This window comes from Eulemur rufifrons, chromosome 1 (genome assembly GCF_041146395.1).
Source record: "Eulemur rufifrons isolate Redbay chromosome 1, OSU_ERuf_1, whole genome shotgun sequence".
Classification (NCBI taxonomy): Eukaryota; Metazoa; Chordata; class Mammalia; order Primates; family Lemuridae; genus Eulemur; species Eulemur rufifrons.
In genome coordinates this window covers 83,782,583-83,804,085 of record NC_090983.1, presented here as the reverse complement: position 1 = coordinate 83,804,085, position 21,503 = coordinate 83,782,583, and the positions used below count along the sequence as shown (strand labels likewise).

At 36.7% G+C, this 21,503-nt stretch overlaps 1 protein-coding gene across 1 annotated transcript in view; it reads left to right on the top strand.

Moving 5' to 3' along the window:
* Positions 1–3,535, top strand: part of THSD7B (thrombospondin type 1 domain containing 7B) — an 841,191-nt gene extending 837,656 nt beyond the window's left edge. The window contains exon 28 of the mRNA XM_069473127.1: positions 2,337–3,535. Coding sequence (XP_069329228.1) covers positions 2,337–2,418 — 82 coding nt within the window. The 3' untranslated portion in view covers positions 2,419–3,535. The remainder of the gene's footprint in view (positions 1–2,336) is intronic.
* The last annotated feature ends 17,968 nt before the right edge of the window (positions 3,536–21,503 follow it).

The following is a 21,503-nucleotide window of genomic DNA, read 5'->3' as shown; positions in this document are numbered from 1 at the left end:
CATATTATGGAGGTACAAATGTTTAGGTTGCGTATATTGCCCTTGCCCTCCACCCCCGAGTTTTGACCAATAGCTTTTAGCAAATGCCAATTAAAGGCAGATGGCCAAAAACTGTGCTTGAAAGCTCCTACATTTCTTCCCTCTCTCTTCTTCTCTTGTTCCTGTCCCCAACCAAAAAAAAAAAAAAAAATCCAGGAGAGGTAGGAGGGGCAAGACCCTACTGTCATTTCAGATAAACTTCCTTGTACTCTTTTTTGCCATTAGGACAACCCCCACCATCACCACTACCACCCCCAGGGTGGATACACAAGCTGTCACTTTCAGGTGTCTCAGCCTCTTGTTTGTGTGATGAGCATGCTCAGGACCCCGTTTCAAGCTAAAGCCTGGGTCCCTTGATATAATTAGAGCCCCTGGAATATACCTATAGGTTAATATGGAGAACATTAAATTGGATGTTATTCAGATAATTATGCAATGCCCTTTTGAGAATTGGAAAAGACCTAGAAAGCGGGAAATCGAAGGCTGAGACTCCCTCACACAGGATTCTAAATCATGTTGTTTTGCCTCTGCTCAGCTTCTCTGGTTGGAGGGTGTCTGCCTGCAGCCATGCTCAGCACCCAGCAAATCCTCAGTGAGCGCCCATCTCTTGCCAGGTGCCAGGGTGGGGGGCGCCAAGAGGATCTGTGGTTCCTTTTAGTGGCTTTTTAAAAAATCAGTTTTAATTTATCTCTTTGGCTTCCATGGTTTGCTTCAAACATCAAACCAATAAAATAATTTTATCCTGTAAATTAGAACTTAAATGTTTTAAACTAGGAAATTGTCCCTACAACCATTTTAATTTTATCAAATTTTTTTAATTACAGTAAAATTCACATAACATAAAAGTCACCATTTTAGCCACTAAGCTGAAGAAGCCAGACACAGAAAGCCACATATGGTATGATTCCATTTGCATTCAGTATCCGGAAGAGGCAAATCTACAGAGGCAGAAAGTTGCTTAGTGGTTTCCAGGGGCTGAGAGAGGCAGGGAATGGGGAGAGACTCCTTGGTGCATCTGGAGTTGCCTTTGGGGGTGATGAAAATGTTCTGGAGCTCCACAGTGCTGAAGGAGCACAACACTGTGACTATACCACGTGCCACTGAATTGTAAACGTTAACATGTTTGTTTTTAATTTGAATTAACTCAGAATATAAAAATTTATTCGTATATACAGACAAAAAAAGTCATTTCACCAATCACCCAATGAATGGCATATATATATAGGGAGAGTGTGGGAAGAGGTGAGAAGCTTGGGTTTGTGTGTCAGATTTCCTTAGAATCCAGGCTCTGCCACTCACTTAGTGACCTAAGGGAAGTATGTAAACAGCCTCTCTAGTCCTTCTCTGTAAACTAGCAATAATCCTAATGCCCCCCTGTAAGGACCGCTCTAAGATATTTTGAGAGATTTTATGTACAATGCTCAGCACAGATCTTGGCACTCAGTATGCATGCATTCAGCCATAGATGCTGCTATAAAATAAAAGCACAGAAGTTTGGAGATAGGGAGAGCGATGGCTCCCCACTGGGGAGACAACCCCAAGCAGAGCAGGCCCTGGGGAGGGAAGGGCACGTGGGGGTGCTGAGGGGCGTGCATGGCAGAAGTCAAGCTATAAGTATTTGTGGATACAGATGGAGATTCACTCACACTAAGAAACAAGAAATGTAATGCAGGGTGTTTTGCCCCCAGTCTGGGCCATCCCTGTGAGATTTGGGAATGTTATTCAACTTCAGCTTGTCTCTCCATGGGGCGGAAAAGGTGCCCTCTCTGACCTGGCAAAGTTGTGGACGTCAGGTAAAGTAGAGACTGGGTAAGAATGGCTTTGCACAGAGTAGAATTGGTGAGATTCTGCTGACAAGACTCTGGCAACTTGGCAGCTAAATGTTAGATTTCAGGCCTGAGCAGAAGCGTGTTTACTTCAAAACAAGAGCAGAGGAAGGCCTGACTGCTCCAGCTGCTGACAATGTTAAGCATCTGCGACGGGGAGGTCACAGTAGCTTAGAAATTAGAGGACAGCAGAAGTCCATGTTGCTGTGTAAGAGAAACAAACGAGAGGAAAATTAGCCCGTCTACCAAGTTTCTTGATTCCACTAAACCATTTTTAAAATTTTTAAAAATGATAGCTTCTCCTTAAAGAGAGTTAGAGTATACAATATTCAAAAAAAGCAACCCACACATACAGAGAAATGAACATTTTGTCATTTCACCACTTGAATCTCTATACCTCAAAATTGTCTTTGGTAGATGAAACAGAGTACTGTGAATTTCTTTATCTGAGGAATTCTTTTCCCTTTGCAGCAAGAAGCCAAAACCACATCAAAGCACACCTCCCCAACAGAAGCCTCTGACCTTAGCCTACGACGGAGACTTAGACATGTAACCTGAAAAAGAAATCCAAATGTAGACATCAACTGCCTTAACTGCTTTCTCTTTTGTAGCTCTCAGACTTCTCAGTTTTTTGAGGAATCTCATGATGTGATATATTGGGCAGAATACAAATATTGCAAAAGTAATGTTGCCTCAACTTCACTTGGACACGGAGTCAAGGATTATTAGGTCTGCCATCTTGTTTTCAAGTTGTTTGTGGGTGTGAGTGCTTTATTTTTTTGGTTTTCCCAAGGGACCTGAAAACCCTTCTCTTCCTGTTTGGAACTGGGAGGAAGAAAACATGAGAGAATTCCCACAGACTTGAGTAAACTTGATCTTCAGCAGCAGAATGACAATCCAGAGGAAAGTCCAAATCAAGGCATTTACTGAAAAGGACGAGTCTGACACTGCATTGTTACGCACTATATTAGTGCAAAGTTTTATTCTTCCCATACTTCAACACTGAGTTTTCTAGAGTTTACATTGGTTTAAAGACTTTCAGATTGGATTGCCTATTTTCATGAACACAGAGAGAATGGGTTGCCATTTCAGAAATTCTCTGAGTTTTTACCTTTAAATATTGTATTTTGTTTTATAGCCAGGGGATAATGGCACTTCATGGATTGCATCTACTGAAAATGATAGAGTGTGTGTAACTGCTGGACTAGATGAAAGCCAGGTGGGTTCTGAATGAAATGTGCACTGGGTGGTAGGGTGTACAAATGAAATTGGTGGTTATATTGGAGAATGAGGGAGATTATTTGATTACTAAAATTGTATTTTAACAAAAACTTAGCCATGTAGATAGAGCATTAACCACACACAGTTGTAATTCAGTTTAATGATGACAAACTCTGCTTTTGTAATTTCAATTTTCTTATCTGAATATTTATAAATTCTTTTTTTGAATTTAATTATCTGACCTCATTTAATATACATCTCAAACACCAATCCTGTTTGTAGCAAGTCTTGCTTTTATAAGGTTTCAATAATATCTGAAACAACATGTTAAAAAGCTGAGACCATTTTATGAAGATAATTGTTTGTAATCGTAGATGTTGAAAGTAAAAAGGTGCCATCTTGTGGTATTGACTTGTATTTATAACAAATAAAGTGCTCAAGAGACTGCAGTGTCGTCTGGCTGTTCTAGATTTATTCACTTCTGAAGTGCCCTTGTTTTGACAAAAACAATATTAATACCAGTTTTCCAGTGTTACTGTTTTAGGGGTTGACAGCTGAAATCACTGACAGAGAAAATGACTCTTACCCTTCAACACCATCAGGTGTACTATGAAATAAGGCCAATCACAATGACATGGAGTAGCTTTTAGGGAATATTTAGAGCTCAGATAATATTAGAACAAACCACTACAATAATACACACACTGATATGTAAATGATCTGAGAGAATTAAGAATGTGGAAATGTTAGAAATGTGAAACAATGAGCAGAAGAGAGGATGTTGTCGTTTATGCTATGACTGCTATTAACCATTTAACATCCAAGTAAGCCCTCCAACTGACTGATTTGTCCAGCGGCACCATGATTTTAAAAGGGAAAAAGGTAACATAAGAGGATAGCTTATTTCAATAGTATGGTTGAAGAAATAACTCCTGGAGTTGTGCATTTATCATTCACTTTAGCTAACATGTCAGTAGTCTTCTTCGTAGTTCAAGAGAGGCTGCTTTGGAGATCAAACCCTGGCTATGCCCGTTACTGCCTGTGTGACTGTGGACCAAGAATATAAATTTTCTGTGTCTCAGTTATTTGACCCACAAAATGAAGATAATAAAATTATCTTCCTCATAAGGTAGGCATTAATAATAAATATTAATGCTTAATATTCATCACATATCAAAAGTGAAATAAATATTATTTATAATTAGTATTCTATAGCACATTTAAAGTTGGGACCCTTAGGTCATTGAAGTTTTCCATGCATTACAGATTCAACAATTATCTATATATTGAATTTGCATTAATATATTAGACTTTCAGCATTCATGGCTTGAGTAAAATTGTTTCTCTGATAATACAGTTACTCAAATGTTTTTATTTCAGTTGTACCCATGTTTCAAATATTATAATTAATACATATTTCATTCATTCATTCAAACAATACCAATTTATTAAACATCTACCATGGGTTAGGCACAGTACTCAGACATACACTGTTGAGTCAATGAAATATAATCTTTTCTGAGTTTTAATTTACTTGAAAATTATGCCACATAGATCCAAAGATTTGAGAACTCTGCCCCCATAGAGGAAAACCAGGTAAAAAGATGTAACTAAAAAAAATATTCATAAACTGATATAGATTCCAAAAGCTTATGCGTAAAGTCTCTGAATACTTTCCTTTAGGAGAGCATATTGCTCCCGTAGGAAAAATGGTTTTAATATGTGTAGTTCTTATAGGCAGAGAATAAGGGTGTGAGGTCAGAAGTGCCCTGGTACTTGCTATTAAGTAGCCATTGACCTTAACAAGTCACCTACGCCACCTTTCATACTGCGCAGTGTAGAAAACAGACTCAAAAACACCAACTGGTTTGCCCCATGATTATATATAGTAAAAGTCCCACATAACTAGCTTGCAGACATACTTGTTCAACATGCAATGGGTTTTTGTATTTTTAAATTAGTTACAATCATTTAACATTGAGAGGTTTCACATAAAAGTTTGAAGTTCTAGCTTCTCATGATAACTTAGTTCTGATAACAAATGCCTCAATCTCTCATAGTAATGATTTTCTGGAACTAAATGTTGGCTTCACTCTTTAGAAATGACATTCACTCTCATTAATTTAACAACTATATATTGAGTATCTACTTAATTCATTTAATTAATTAATTGAATATCTACTATGTGCTAGATACTACTCTAGATGCTGAGTGTATGTTGGACATGTAAAAAGTCTTTTCATGTCTTTTTTCAACTGTACCTTCTCGATGAAGCATTACCCAATAAGAATTTAATACTGTAATCCAAGAGTCCACAAATTATAGCCCCTGGGCCAGATCAGGATGGCTGCCCATTTTTGTAAATAAAGTTTTATTGGAGCACAGCCACACCCATTCATTAATGTTTTGTCTATGGCTGCGTTTGCAGAACTGCATAGTTGAAAAGAGACTGTGTGGCCTGCAAAGTCTACAATATTCTCTGGCCCTCTACAGAAAAGAATTACTGACCCCATTCCTGCTGGTACTTTCAATCCCCTTTAACCTTCCAGCTTCTTCTTTTTTCCAGTGCCCCATCACCTCTAATATTCTATTTATTATAAAATTTATTTTATAGTTTGTCTATTTTCTCCTTACATTAAGACGTTAACAACCAAGAGGGCAAACATCTTAATTTTGCTCACATATGTATCCCAAATGTTTGGAATATGGTAAGTGCACAATGAATATTTGTAGAATGATTGAATGAGGTTAGAGAAATAAGCAGTATGCAGCATGCAATCGAAGAAGCCGTGGTGAGGAACTTGTACTTTATTCTAAATCTTATGGGCAGGCACAGGAGTGTTGTAAACAGTGGAGTGACATGACGTGATCCAGATCATGGCAGTCTCATGACTTCCTACACTTCCTACCCTGGACTGGTCAGGCCCATTCATCTGTGTGCCTGGATTGTGCTGCAGATCTTATTCCAGCAAACACTCCATGAGTGAGAAATGATTGTGGTAATGGAATCTCAAAAGACCAGTGTTCAGTCATTCCATCTCAGAAGATTCCCCTGTGGGCAGAGGCCTCAGGGAGAAACAGGTTTAGTGGAAAGATCTGCATAGTTCTTCCGGAACAGCATTAAACAGCAAGCTCAATGATTTGGGGACAGAGAAATCTCTTGGTAATTTTGCAAGCTTTATGTATTATATTATAATTTTCTTCTGCAAAGTCAACACAAAGATAATCAAGTGTAATCAAAGTACAATAAAAGTCAGCTCACCAACTAATACACTGAGTGGTTTACGAGTGAGCCAAATTAGTCTTCTCCACTTTGGGGTGGCCGAAGCCAGCCTGCCTCTCAGTCCATCATGGCCTCATCCATTTACCCAGGGATTTTATACAATTATTATCATTTTCTATACATCCCATAAGATTAAGAAGCTCTGCAATGGGCAACGATCATAATTTGTTAATGATATTTGTTTTCCCAAAGAGAAGAAAAATCATTAAATTTGTGGCTACTTCTAAAATTATGAGGTTCATCAGGACAACTTGACAACGTTTACTGAGAATATTCCAATTCTTAATGCATTTATGAACGAGGGAGAAAGCTCATATAAACAGTAAAGGAACAGTGATAGGAATGGATGCACGAAGGAAGGCTTGACTCATTGCATCTGGGGGATTAAGGAAGGATTTAGGAAGAAACTGGAATCTCGGCTGCACACGGGAGAGTAAAGACTTTTTGAAGAGGGTAGAGAGAAAGCTAACTGATAATCAGCTAGACATTGCTGCCCCAGATATTCAAGGGAATTTTCACATTCCTTCTGGTAGGGACCAGGATGAGAATAATTTTCACATTCTTGGATTGATCCAAGAATGAGATGCCAAACTGAAGTCTATTAATTTCTTCATCAGACAGCATGAAATGTTTCCTCATTTACACCTCCGGATGATTGGGCTTCTCAGAACCAAATTACTAGGAGTATCCCTTAAAGAGTTTTTATCCCATGCCTACCATGGAACAGCCTCATCCATCTCACTCCAGAAGTAGGAGTTGTGGATAGCAGTCTGTGCTACTCAGCTGCCTAAATAGAGCCTGTCTCAATTAGTTGGTGGGTAGAAACTGGGGAATATTTAGCCAGGGTCTGCGAATCACACACATGCACAAATAAACCAAAATTATTTCCTAGTGTTGCTTTGCTTTTCTTGATCATTCTCAAAGAAAAATCAACAGATTCAGACTGTTCAACAGTATAAAATAACAAAATTTTGTCATTCAGAAATGTCCAAACATCTTTGATTCACAGAACCCTTAGTATCTTAGTATCCCAGCAATTTTTTCATGACGCTCAATAGACCAAAAGCAATACAACTTAATAACAACTGAAAATACTGAATAAGTTATATCTTAAGAATTTAGTAGCCTTTGGGGGGGGGGGAATACAATACACATAAGTTAAAATAAAAAAATAACATTTTGATTTCATTTCTAAATAAGCACAATTACCAAATCACTAGGAGTCTAAGTGGATTTGTACTACAGGAATTTCTCAATCCTTGGAACCAAATTGAATGCTGCCACCCTCAATTTCCAAATTCATACTGACTTTCATGTACCATTTATTTGTATTACAGCAATCAATGAAAACTCAGCTTCACAAAGATGTGACATCAGAAGAAATGTAGTGCAATCTAATGTTGAAATATGAACTACCACAAGCTACTAGTTCACACCATGTCTGAGAAATGCTGCGTTTTGCTGTGTTTTTCTTATAAATTTAAAATCTGGTGGATGTAATCCCAAAGACACTGCTGATACACAGCCAATCACAGTTGCGTTTCTAAACAGCCATGAATACATCAGAGTTTTAGACATCAATGTCAATTTTCCATGAGCTTGTTTTTCATTTCAGTGACGAAAAACTGCTTGAGACTCATTTTATTGTTGTTGTTGTTTTGGTTCCTGAAACTGCAGCTTCAATTTATTTCTCAAATCTCCAAATATCTCTCTATCAAGCACTATTGATTTGCTACATATTTAAAAGCACAGAGAGAGAAGTCAAGGGGGGTTTGTGTGTGATCACTCACCCCTAGTAAATACATTTTGTGAAGATACGATTTTTATGGAGAATTTTCTTCAAATGGAGTATAACGACCTCTCCCTCCAAGTTTTCTATTACCAGATCCTTTACCCAAACACTTCTCATTAACACCTTTGCAACATAACCATATTGATATATGACAAGAAAGTAACAACAAAATATCTAGTTGGAACAAGAGGTAGAACAAAGCAAGAAGCAGCAGAGAAATTGAAGAAATGAAAATAAAGAATGGAGAGAAACCTTTGGCTGCTGATTATTATACCATAAGATGAAAGGATCCAAAGCCATTGTGATAAAAAGCAATTTATAAAAGTTTTATTCACAACTGTAAAATTTCTCAGATATGTTTACATATATGTACACATATATGTGTGTTTGTATTTGTATGTATTTTCATGGGGAAACTAAATTCAAGATTAACAAGAGAAGATCTAAGACCATTCAAGAGGTAATATGTTCCAGCTCACTACATTAGGTAGGAAATAAGTTATTATCCTTATTTTACACATGAAGTTAGGTACTTTTCAAGATGATTCCATTAGTAAATTGTTAACAAACAAACTAGAATAGGCCTGAAACCAACAGACAAGCTATGACCTACAATCTTGTAGCCTAACCAAGGTGAAGAATGGCTACATACCACCTTTCAAACTAAGAAATCATACCACATGTCCATAATGTCGAGTGTGGATATGTGCCATGCTCCACGAAGGGCCATTGAAGAATCCTGAGAGTTATTGTTCCCATTCTTTCATTTTAACAGAATAAGAGGGTATTTCCTCTTAATGGCTCTGTACTGTACCTTCCCTTGGACAGAATAACCCGTCAACACAATGAGGCTGATCATTTTCAGGGGAATGGAGAATATAGGCTGCTTGAAGTGTCAATGGGAGAGAGAGAGAAACAGAGAAAGAGAGAGAAGAAGGAAAGCATTGGAGCACATTAGAAAACTAGTGAAGAGTTTTAAGTCCTTCTCTTTGTGTATTTGATACAAAGGATAAGAAACATAACATGCAGGGTTCTCATGGAGGCTGTAGGGCTTTGCCCAGAACTGGGGAGCTCCATCCACATCCCATATTGCCATAGTCAGTTTTTCTATGTGAATGATTCCAGCTGGAGTTGTGTGATGCTACAGCCCTGATGGTCTTCATAGTTTGTTTGATAATTTAGAATAACTGCCTCTAATTCTTTAACTTTTAAGAGAAATTTATCATAATTTATATTTTGAATGGGGAATAAGATAAAATGTTTAACACTGACACTAAAGTAGCAAATAAACAAAGGCTTGAGAAAAAAAATTCATGTCCTATAAATTTATTTTTTACTCAAAAACTGTATTTTGTTGATTCTATTCTTTAAACTGAGAATGACTTTATAAGATTTTAAATTTGTCAATTTTTCATCTGCATTGTGTCTTTCAAATATTATGACAACACACTAGCATCTCGCCTAAGATTCTGAAAGGATAAAAAATGTTTTTAAGTACCAAATAGTAATCCCAATTTTTTTTAACTTTCCAGATTTCCCATAAAAACCAATCTTCTGTTCTATTTATTTATAGAAACACTAAATATACACATGACAATATTTTGTGTGTTTTCTTCACTACCATTGGTTAATTTGACACTAGACTTTATATACTAGTGCCAATTCACTTAGCCCATCTCCCAAAGAAAATGAATAAATTTACAATTAAAGCTTAAAATTTTCATAATTGTACCTATGTAAAGCAAAAAATAGAAGATTAGCATTGGTCTTACTTAAGGATAGTTGATATTTCTGTGAATTTCTAAGGATAAACTTTTCAGTTTGAGAAAATTGGCAAATATATGCCTCTTTCTCTAAATAAGTTTAAATAAAAAGTTCATTGCAAATAATTCATAGAAATCCTAGCAGAGATATGCAGAATTAAAATACATTGTTCTGGATTTATTTGAATTCAACTCAAATACATAATTGATTTTCCTTCCTGACAGTTTTCTGAAATGTACATTATGGCTTCGTTTAGTTAAACTAGTTATGACACTTGTGCCCCTGAAATGGTACTATACCTCCACCCAGGCTCTGAGTGTGTTGATTTTGCTTCTTTACTGGAACAAATTTCAATCACTTTTTTACAGAAAACTAAGAGGAATAGATATCTGTGTAGCATCTATGTTAATTAAAGCATACTGTTCCTTCGAGGCTGGGTAGGAAGAATGCATTGTGGCTATTTTAAGGTAGGCATTCCCTCATAAGAAATATAAGGTCAATAGGGCAGGATACCATATTGCTAGAGGCTGTAAAGTGATCTGTTATTATAACATGCTTAAAAATAAAAGAAAACCATGCCCTAAAAATACATTTGGATGCCTTAATGTAGCAGAAACGTGGCTTGCATCAAGTGTTGTATTAATATCATGCTGATGGTCACCAAGACAGTACAATTACTTCACTTGGTTGGGGGCTTTCACAACTGTACTCAGCCCATGGTTGATGGGTTTACATTACCGTAAGAGATTAGCTTTTCCATATGACCTGAAAACTATCTCCAGACTCCATCACTATTCTGCCCACTAGTAAGCCATAGGCTTACAGAGCAAGGGACAAAAGCCAGCATGTCCCCATTGCTGCTATACTTTCATGCCAGCCCAATACTCATAGCAAGCAATGACCATCCCATAAGCAATTCATCAGAAACCCTTTGGACTTCAAGCAGTCATCCTGGAACTTGCTCACTAGCTTCCTACTTGGCTTTTGTCTGATAATTAATCAGTTCCAAAATTTTGAGAATTTTTGTTTTGTTTTGTTTCGTTTAATGTTCATTTTGGTTCTGGTGTCTACACATGTCACCCAGATACCCATCAAGCCTTTTTGGTTGGAATTGCCAACAAATTCACCCTCCTTCATACCAGCATGACTCTTTGCTGGTTCTTCTGCAATCAACACCAGTCAGCCCATTCAAGCCTACCCTTGAAGAGTGAGATTTCTGACAAGTGTGTGTGTCTTTGAAAGACAACACAGGGGATATAGCAAAGTTTCAAAGTAACCCACTGTTTTATTTACAGGATAGTGTTTAGGTCTTATCCTCAATGTGAGATGGAGCAGCTGACCACAAACACATGGAGCTTTCTTGAGGAATTTTGTCAATTTTACATAGGTAAATGTGTATCTCCATAATTCCAGAAAATATACTTCTATCTGTATTATTGATTTATTAACTTTATAAAATAGCAATTGATTCCATGATATGAATCATGAGTACTGAGCCTGCTAATATACTCTCTTCTTCCCAATTTTTCATATTTATATTATTTTAGATATTCTATCATTTACATTTCAAATTTAAAAATATAGCGAAACCTCTGTATCTTCAAGAGTTATCTTTTGACCCCCTATATTTTACAGTGCTAATGTTGATGCTTCTCTCCCCTCTCCCCTCATCCATATGCCACAGTCATTTTTAATGAGCAAATAAATACTGTACTCTACTTGACCAAGCAGCTTATTAGATTATATTTTCTTCACTAGGCATCTAGTCCTACAGATGCTTTCTATTATCAAGTACTTGAAACTATGCTCTTTTTTGTTTTACTTAATATTTGGGAAGATTATTTCTCATCCAATTTTTTTCCCTTTGGAGTATCTATTAATAGTTGCTTTTTTCCCCTTATGTCATTACATGTCTTAATTACAACCTAATTTCTTTTAAACTCATAAATACAGATTATACACTGTAAAGACTTCTTTTTTTTCCAGCCACCAAATTCCCAGTCCTTTATTCTCTTCTCCAGTCCAAACTGGTTGTCCTTTAGGTTTTTTTACAGAGATTTCATTCCAGGACTTCCCTTTATTGTTTGGGTGGTTCCATTGTTTCTTAGGTCCCACAAATTCCCTTTTCTTGGATTACTCCATTATTTTGCTGAAGAACAACCTCAAGTCATTTCTTCAGATGAGATGCATAAAGAGAAAAATGGTTTGAGTCTTTTCAGTCTGAAGAGACCATATTCCACCTTTATGTGGATTGATTCTAGGCTAAAAAGGGGGAGAGGAGTTATGTAATAATGAAAAGTTATCCTATCAAAAACTGTAACAATCATTTACTAGAATATATTCATAAAGTATCAAATATAAAATTACAAATGGACTGAATCACAATGATAATTTACTAATGATAGTAAAATATTTTTAACATATCTCTTTCAGTTAATGGTCACTTACATAAAAGGTGAAATTGTCAGTACAATTTTGAATCTGTAAATTTTGGAACATTGCAGCTAACGACCAAAGAATATACACTCATTTCATGCACAGGTAAAATAAATGACCACAGTGTAAGTATATCACAAAGGAAACTAAAATAGACATAGAGTTGGAAATTTTCAGAAAAAATAAAATAGAAAATTAACAAAGCTAGATTGGTTGTTTGAAAATACTGCTAAGCAATTGATCTTCTGAAAAGATTGATCAAGAGAAGAGTTATAAATAAAGTATATCTGGAATGAACAAAAGGGACATATTGCATGGTATAGAGAATGAAATGTAATGGGAATAACATGATAAGCTTTATGGGAATAAAATTGATAGCTTACATAAAATTCCCAGAAAGAAAAACTCAAAAAGAAATTGAAAACCTGAACATATTTTTTAATGTTAAAGAAATTCAATTGATAATTAAATATAATCATATACAAGAAATAACTGGCCCAGATAGCTTGCTTATAAATTCTAGCAAACTCTCAAAAAATAATTCTAAATATTCACAAACTTCTGCACAGAATGGTAGAAAAGCCAATACTCTCCAACTCATTGAATTAGGCCTTGATACCACAACAAGAAAAGATTGCACAATTTACAAAAATTATTGGCCAATCTCACTAATGCAATTCTAAAGAAAACATTAACTCAATCTGGCAAAAAATATAATGATAATTTTGGGATATACCCAAAAATACAAAATAGGCTTATCATTAGATAATTAGAGTAATTAACCACATTAACAAAGTAAAGCAAAAAAACATAATGATTGTCCCGATAAATGCTGAAAAAAATTGATGAAATGGAACATTTTTGTGATAAAGCTCTTAATATGAAAAATAGAAATGATAGAAGAAAAATACTAACCTGAGATGGTAGTTAGGCTCCAAGATGTCCCACAATAATCCTTACCTCCTGGTATTCATGCATTTATGTAATTCCCTCTGTCAAAGAACAAAATTTCAAATAATTGAGTTTAAAGAACTAGTTGGCTTTATTAGTGAGTCATGGATCCAACAGCATTCCATCTGTGAAATATAAAGGCACTCCCCTGAGCTGAGCAGAACAAGTGAGCTTTGCAGGCAGAAAATGGCTGAAGAAAGCAGAAATAAGGAACAAAAAGTAGATTGGTCATTTTAAAGTTACTTTCCTTATAGGGTTAAAGAAGAAAAGACCCCCTTATCATGCTGGCTCTGGTTGACTGGGTCCCTTGAGATTAGTTACTATGAAGCTCCTGTCTTTTGGAAAACTGGCCTAAGTTCTGTTTGATTATGTGGCACCTAGCATGAGTGACTTTGTTCTGGATTGATCTGGTCTGTTTGGGGCTAATGCAGGAGCTGAGTTCAAAAAATGACCTCTCATAAATTGTATTTAATCCTTCATACATTGTATTGGGCTGATCTATGTACCCAATAAGATATTGTGGAAATAACGGTGTGTGACTCTCAAGGCTGTCATAAAAGACATTTTGGCTTTTGCCTTGCTGTCTCCTGGATTGCTCACTCTGAGGAGGGCCAGCTGCTATGTGATAAGGGTATATAAGCAACTTTATAAGGAGGTCCATATAGAAAGGATCCGAAATGCCCATCCAACAACCAGTATCAACTGGCCATTTCAATGAGCCATTTTGGAAGCCAATACTCCAATTCAAGTCAGTCCTTCAGATGACTACAGCCTTGGTTGATATTTTGACTACAATTTTATGAGAGACCCCCCCCCCAATAACCAAGCCAGAATCAAACACCTAAGGTGCAACCAAATTCATTACCCACAGTTAATATATAATTATGTATGTTTATTTTTGTTGCAAGCCACTAATTTTAAAATAATTTGTTAATATAGCTAAAAATGACCAATACACCTCATAAAATGTTTTTATAAAGACTTACAGCACTGATTATGTGTAATAAAGAAATATTAAAATATGCACTTTAAGAGCCAAATAAGAAATTCTGATATCATCATTTGTTTTCAGTATCATATATTAAGAAGTCTTAGGCAGCCCAATAAGATGGGAGGGTGAGAGTTACAAAGATTATAAACTGAGAAAAAAAATCTTTATTATTATTATTGTTTACAGTTAAAAAGTCTCAATAGATAATGCAAAAAGAATTTACAAACTATTAAAGTTAATAAGAGAGTTTAGTAAATTTGTCAGATAGGAAATCATAACATTAATGTCCGTTGCAATACTTTTTGAAAATTTTATTATTTTTTTAATAGGTTTCCTCTATGTTACCCAGGCTGATCTCAAACTCCTGGCCTCAAATGATCCTCCCACTCTGGCTTCCCAAAGTGCTGGGATTACAGGCATTAACCACCATACCCAGCCCATGGCAAGTCTTTATACCAATAGCAAATAGTTAGAAATGCAATAAAAAGATGCCATTTGAAATTTCAATACCAAAAAGCACTAGGAATAAATTCAACAAGTTACATGTAGAAGCTTTTTTGTAAGATAACACTTTATTTAAAGACTATAAAAAAAACTTAAATAAATGGGAATATGTACTGGATATTTTTCGTTTTTTCCTCCAGATCCATTCTCAACTCTTCTCCACCAAGAAGAGTTGGATGAATTTATGAACCACATCAGTGTGCTCCTTGAACTCTGGATTCTGGTAGGTATGAGCCAATGAAGAGTTCTGGCAGGGAAGTGGAGAGCAAAAAGAGAATATTCAGCTACTGCCTCCCTGCTGGATTGCCATGGAGTGATTACATTCCTCTAATGAAGGCCATGGATGCTATAAAGTGGCTCTCCTTCCCGGCCAGAAATGCTGCCTCTGGGTTCCAGTAACCACTGTCTCCATCTGCCTTCCTTTGCCCTTCAGGCATGTCGCTGTTGATTTTTCCTAGTCCTGCTCATTCATTTAAAAATACTTTTATTAAACTCAAATCAATTACCTTGTGAGAGTAAGCCAATTCTTTTCTATTTAAACTCTGAATAATAAGTAATTTGGACCAGAGTGACCCCAGGAATGGGACTCTAGTATTGCATTGCTCGTATGTTTAAGGAGAGCACAAATTACTTTCTTGTCCTAGAAATTGATGGCATGTAATGGATTCACAATTACTCATATTAACACTGATGGTGGAATATTATGGAATGCAAAAGCACAGCAAGACATTGGGAGGTCACCTATGGCCCCTCATTGCTATATGTGAAAAGGGATTATAATGATGTAGGAGACCCCATACAAAGAAAAGGAGAAATTAAAGGCCTTGAATGGCAACTCAGGCTTTGAATGGATGAAAAATTAGCACACCTGCATGGCAGCTGGTGTCTTAGGATGATTATGGCTCAGATATTAGCCAGGGGCTTGATTGGAAGAATTGAATGTGCGTTATGTTAAAATAAAGCCACTGGTCTAGAAGGAGTAAAAATCTAAGTTATGAGGCAAGGGATTTGAACAGATACATATAATTCTGTGAAATTTAAACCACCAAATACTCCTGGAACTCCTTTGCCAACAAAGGTACCCCTTCTCCTTTTTTTTTTTTTTTTAAGGGACTAGTCTTCTCCCTGCATAAAAATTTCAGGAAGTTGCATAGCAGGAGATGCTGATTCTTCTCATGACCACTACTTATTTCCTGTAGGTTCATAAGGAGAGTTTGATCACAACTTGAAGTATAAGACATGATCCAGAAAATGAAAATATTCACCAAATTTGTTTTGACAGGAGTCTGAAGAGCATTCATATGAGTGGATTCTAGGGATGTTAGAACAAAAATGAAAACAAATACACACACACACACACACACACACACACGTATGACTTAATTAAGCTAAGTTTATTATGATGAGGATAATCACCTAGGATTCATGATTCAACATGTTAACTTGAGTGTCTAGGAGTAGCATTAATAGACATCTAAGTTGCATAAATTAAGCCTAGACTCAATGTTGGACTAGATGTGCTCTAGAAGAAGACCAAAGATCAAGGATATGGGGTGTTGGAGTACAACTACTTTGAACCTGCTTAGTCACCCAGTAACCTTGCCTTCATGGATAGCACAGTTTGGTGAAAGCCTTCACCAAACCATTAAGAAAGGCCTTGGCAAGAGAGCACCAACACCAGTGGTAGCTGACTCTGTAGGTCAGAGATGTTGGTGGGGGATGCCTCACTGGAATTGGGTTCCCTGTTTTTAATGAGGATAAGAAGTTCCTACATAGGAAAGGGCATGTTGTAGAACTTAAAAATCAGCAGATAATACACACAATTGCCACAGAAATTCACAAGGACAGAGTGACAATCAGAATATTGACCCATAGGGTAAGGATCTGTGGTGCTCACCCAAATAGGTGCAAGGTTTATTCAGTTACTACATTGCATATTCAGCCAAAAAAAATCCTAGGTCTGTTAACAGTCCTGGCTCACTAGAGTAGAGAATTGTGATCTCTTACCTAATACCCAGACCTAAGCCAATTTATGGACCTAGAGTCCCTTGACAGAGAAGGAGACCCTACAATGTGACCAGAGCAACATACTTTAAATCATGGGTCATGGGTTGAGCCTTTTCCAGAGGTACCTGTGGCCATTTCCCAATATGTTTTAGCACCACATAAATGGACACACACTGACCTTCTGGATTTAATTAGGTACTGGGATTAACTGATGCTAATTCCTAGGTTCCCTAACATGTTTTACAAGTCAAAGAGGGGGCTTATGGAGGTCTGGTGATAGATAGACTACTCACTCCAATCCCTATTACAATGAGTCCGGTAAAAGCTCAAATCCATTGTGTGGTGATTTACTCTGTCCATGAATTAAGACTTGGTATAGGTATAATGAGTATATAGAACATTGGTTTTCAAACTTTAGCACTCACAAGCATCATCTGAAGGACTTGTTAAGACACAGATTGCTAGACACTGCTTCCAAAGTCACTGCTTCCAAAGTCTCTGCTTCAGTAGGTCTGGACAGGAGCCCACAGATTTGCACAACTAAGTGTCCAAGTCATACTGATGCCTCTTGTCTGAGGATCATATTTTGAGAACCCGTAGCCCTTGTTTTATGGCTCTGGTAACCAACTGGGTGCCCTAGCTAAATAATTCTCAAAATATGGACCCCTTACCCATGGAATGAGGTATTCATTCCTTTTTATCTTGTCTGAATGGTACAAAAATGAGATGTCTTCTGGTATACATCAATCAGAAAATTATATCAATTACAGCTGTCTTTCTAGACGTGGTATTTTTCTGGACCAAAACAACATAGCCCTTGGCACCTAGTATATAGATACTGACTTGACAAGTTTTTTTCCCTGTATTGCTATCAGCAAAGTTAGTTAGAAGCAATTTGTCTTCACATATTAGGGGACACAGTATACTATTATGATCTTGTCACTTGCCAACCCTCATGTTTTCTGCCCATGATGTATTCCAAAGGGAGCTTGATTTTCCTGACTGCCTGCACAATGTTATGCTGGTTCATTTTATTGATGGCCTTTTCCTCCTTGTACTTAATGAGTAAGAAGAGATACACATGTACCCAAGGGTGGGCAATAAATACCCAAGAAATTCAGAGGCCTGCTACATTGGTGAAGTTTCTGGACCCACTGATCTGTGGCATGCTGGGATTTCTTTTGTAAAATAAAAAGCAACTGCCATAGTTTTCCCTGCACATTAACAAACAAAGAAATCCAATGGTGGTGATAATCTAGATTTAGGCATAATTATAACTTATTTAAGCTTGCTATTTCAAGGTGCTTATTGGGTTAACTGAAAGCCTCATGGTTTTGAGTGGGGCCTTGGAGCAAAAAAAAAAAAAAGTCTCTGTGGTAAGTACAGGCTGCAGTGCAAGCTGCCCCATCACTTGGGACTTATGACCTACAGACATAATTGTTTCAAAAAGATCTGTGGTAGGGAGATGCTGAATAAAGCTTCCAGCAAGCCCCCATAGAAGAACTATAATGCAGACCCTGGGAACCTTGGAGTTGTGTCGTGTCATCTTTGCCCTCTTTCTCTGACAGCTGTACTCCATATGGAAAGTATTCCCTGGTGTGCTGCTGGGCTCCATGAATACCTGGCCGTGGGAAACCAAGTATCTATGCAATCTAAACTGCCTGCTAGGTATACTTTGTTATATAATTTGCCAAATCATAAAATTGAAACATTTTCAGTAGCTGGAAATAGCATACAGTCCACTAGCAGGTTCAGAGTGCATGGGTAAACTGCACAAGGCTTACTCCTGCAGCTTCCCTGTCTCTTATTCATCCAGCTTACAGCCTCACAGAAAGTATCCAAGGATCAGTTAATAGAAAATGAAACAGGGCAGACCTGGGTGATAAATGAATCTGCACATGTCCCGCCACGAGCTGCAATGAAGACGAGAAAGTAGGGGTGAAGGGGTCTCTTCCCAGTAGGTTGGTTGCTTACTTTACATGAAATAGAAATGGCCTGTGGTAAAGACCAGCACCAATTCATAGGCAATGATGTATGCTGGCTGGTTAGGCAGGGACTGGAAAAGAACAAAACTGAAAAACTGGTGACAGCGAAGTCTGAGAGTGAAGTAAGTTGATAAATGTCTCTGCAGAGACCACAAAAATGTTCACGCTCCACATAAATGTCCACCAGAGAATATCCACAACTTATGAAACTCTTATTAATTAGATGGCCAAGATCCTTTCTCTGATTGCAATCAGCCCTTTCCGTGACACTCGGCTGTTTGCTCAGTGGGCTCTTACACAATGAAACCGTAGTGACAGATGGGAGGCTACACGTAGCTCAACAACCTATTGCCACTGTTTTTTTTTTTTTTCTTTTTTTTTTTTTTCTTTCAGAATATTACAGGGATACAACTATTTTGATTACATTGATTGCTTTTGTACTGCTTGAGACAAAGTTATAAGTGTGCCCATTACCCAGATAGTGTACATTGTACCCATTAGGTATGATTCACCCATCCCCTTCTCCGCCTCCCACCTGCATGATTTCCATTGAGTTACTTCCATCTGTGCACAGGAATGCTGTTCAGTTAGTTCCAATTTAATAGTGAGTACATGTGGTGTGTGTTTGTTTTCCATTCCTGTGATACTTCACTAGCGAGAATGGTCTCTGATTCCATCCAGATTGTTACAAAAGGAATTAATTTATCTTTTTTATGGCTAAGTAGAACTCCATGATATACATGTACCACATTGTATAAATCCACTCATGTCTTGATGGTCACTTGGGTTGATTCCACATCTTTGCAATTGTGAATTTTGAGCAATAAATATTCAAGTGCAAATGTCTTTTTGATAAAATGTCTTTTTTTTCCTTTGGGTAAATACCCAGTAGTGGGATTGCTGGATCAAACGGTAAGTCTACTTTTAGTTCCTTGAGCAATCTCCATACTATTTTCCATAGACGTTGTACTAGTTTGCAGTCCCACCAATGACGTATAAGTGATCCTTTCTCTCTGGATCCACACCAGCATCTATTATTTTGGCATTTTTTGTTAAAAGCCATTCTCACTGGGGTTAGGTATATCTCAGTATGGTTTTGATTTGCATTTCCCTGATAATTAGTGACATTGAGTATTTTTTCATATGTTTATTGGCCATTAGTCTATCTTATTTTGAAAAGCTTCTGTTCATATCTCTTGCCCACTTTTTAGTGGGGTTGTTTGAATTTCTTGCTGATTTGCTTGAGTTATTTGTAGATTCTGGTTATTAGCCCTTTATCAGATGTATAGCGGCGAATATTTTCTCCCATTCTGTAGGTTGTGTATTCACTCTGTTGATGGTTTCCTTGGATATGCACAAGCTTTTTAATTAGATCAGGTCCCATTTATTTATTTTTGTTATTACTATGACTGTCATTGGGGTCTTATTCATAAATTCTTTGTCTGCACCTATATCTAGAAGAGTTTTTCCAAAATATTCTGCATCTTGAATTAATTTTAGTAAGTGGTGAGAGGTATGGATCCTGTTTCAATCCTCTACATGTAGCTATCCAATTTTCCCAGCACCATTTATTGAATAGGGATTCTTTTCCCCAGTGTATGTTTTTGTCTGCTTTGTCAAAGATCAGATGGCAATATGTGGATGGTTTTATATCTGCGTTCTCTATTCTATTTCATTGGTCTATATCTTTATGTTTGTGCCAGTGCCACGGTTACTATAGCCTTGTAGTATAGCGTAATTTCTGGTAAGGTAATACCTCCTGATTTGTTCCTTTTGCTTGTTGCTTTGGCTATTCAGGTTCTTTTCATGTTCCAAACAAAGCATAGAATTATTTCTTCTAGATCTGAGAAAAATGATGTTGGTATTTGGATGGGGATTGCATTGAATCTGTAAATCACTTTGGGTAGTATGGGCATTTCAACAGCTTTGATTCTGCTAATCCATGAGCATGATATGTTTTTCCTTTGGTTAATTGATTTTTTGAACTTTTTTTTAACTTTGATATATTATTTCTCCAGAAATATTTGTTTTTAAGTTGAAGAACCCTACCTTACCCCATTGAACCAATCAAGTAATCACATATAGTGGTTTATTTCTGTACTCTTTAGTTTTGTTGACGTATTTGTCTGTCTTAATCTCATTGGCTTAATAAATGTAGCTTATTCTAAGTCTTGAAATATGATAAGTCCTCTATCTTCTTCTTTTTCATAAATTGTCTTGGCTCTTCTTCTTTAGCATTTTTCTATAAATTACAGAATAAAATTTTCCGGTTCTAGAATAAAAACCTGTGAGAATTTGGAATGATATAGCTAAGAATCCCTAGATAAATTTCAGGAGAAATGGCATCTTAAAATTCAGACTTCCAATTTATAACAATAGTATATTTCTCCATTTATTTAGATCTTTAATTTCTTTCAATAATTTTCAATGTACAGGTCTTACACATTGTTCTTTACAAATTATTAAGTATTTTATGTATTTTGCTGCTATTACAAATGATTTTATTTTCTAATTATTTATTAGTATGCTTATGTGAGAATATTTGACATTCTCTTACAGGGCCCTCATCCTCGATTTTAAAAATTATTCCTTTTCAAATGAAAAAACAAGTACCACATGTACCCACTATCAAACTGGTATTAGTTGATCAACACTTATGTGCACATATAGCAGTAACATTCATCAGGTGTCGGGCAGGTTGAGA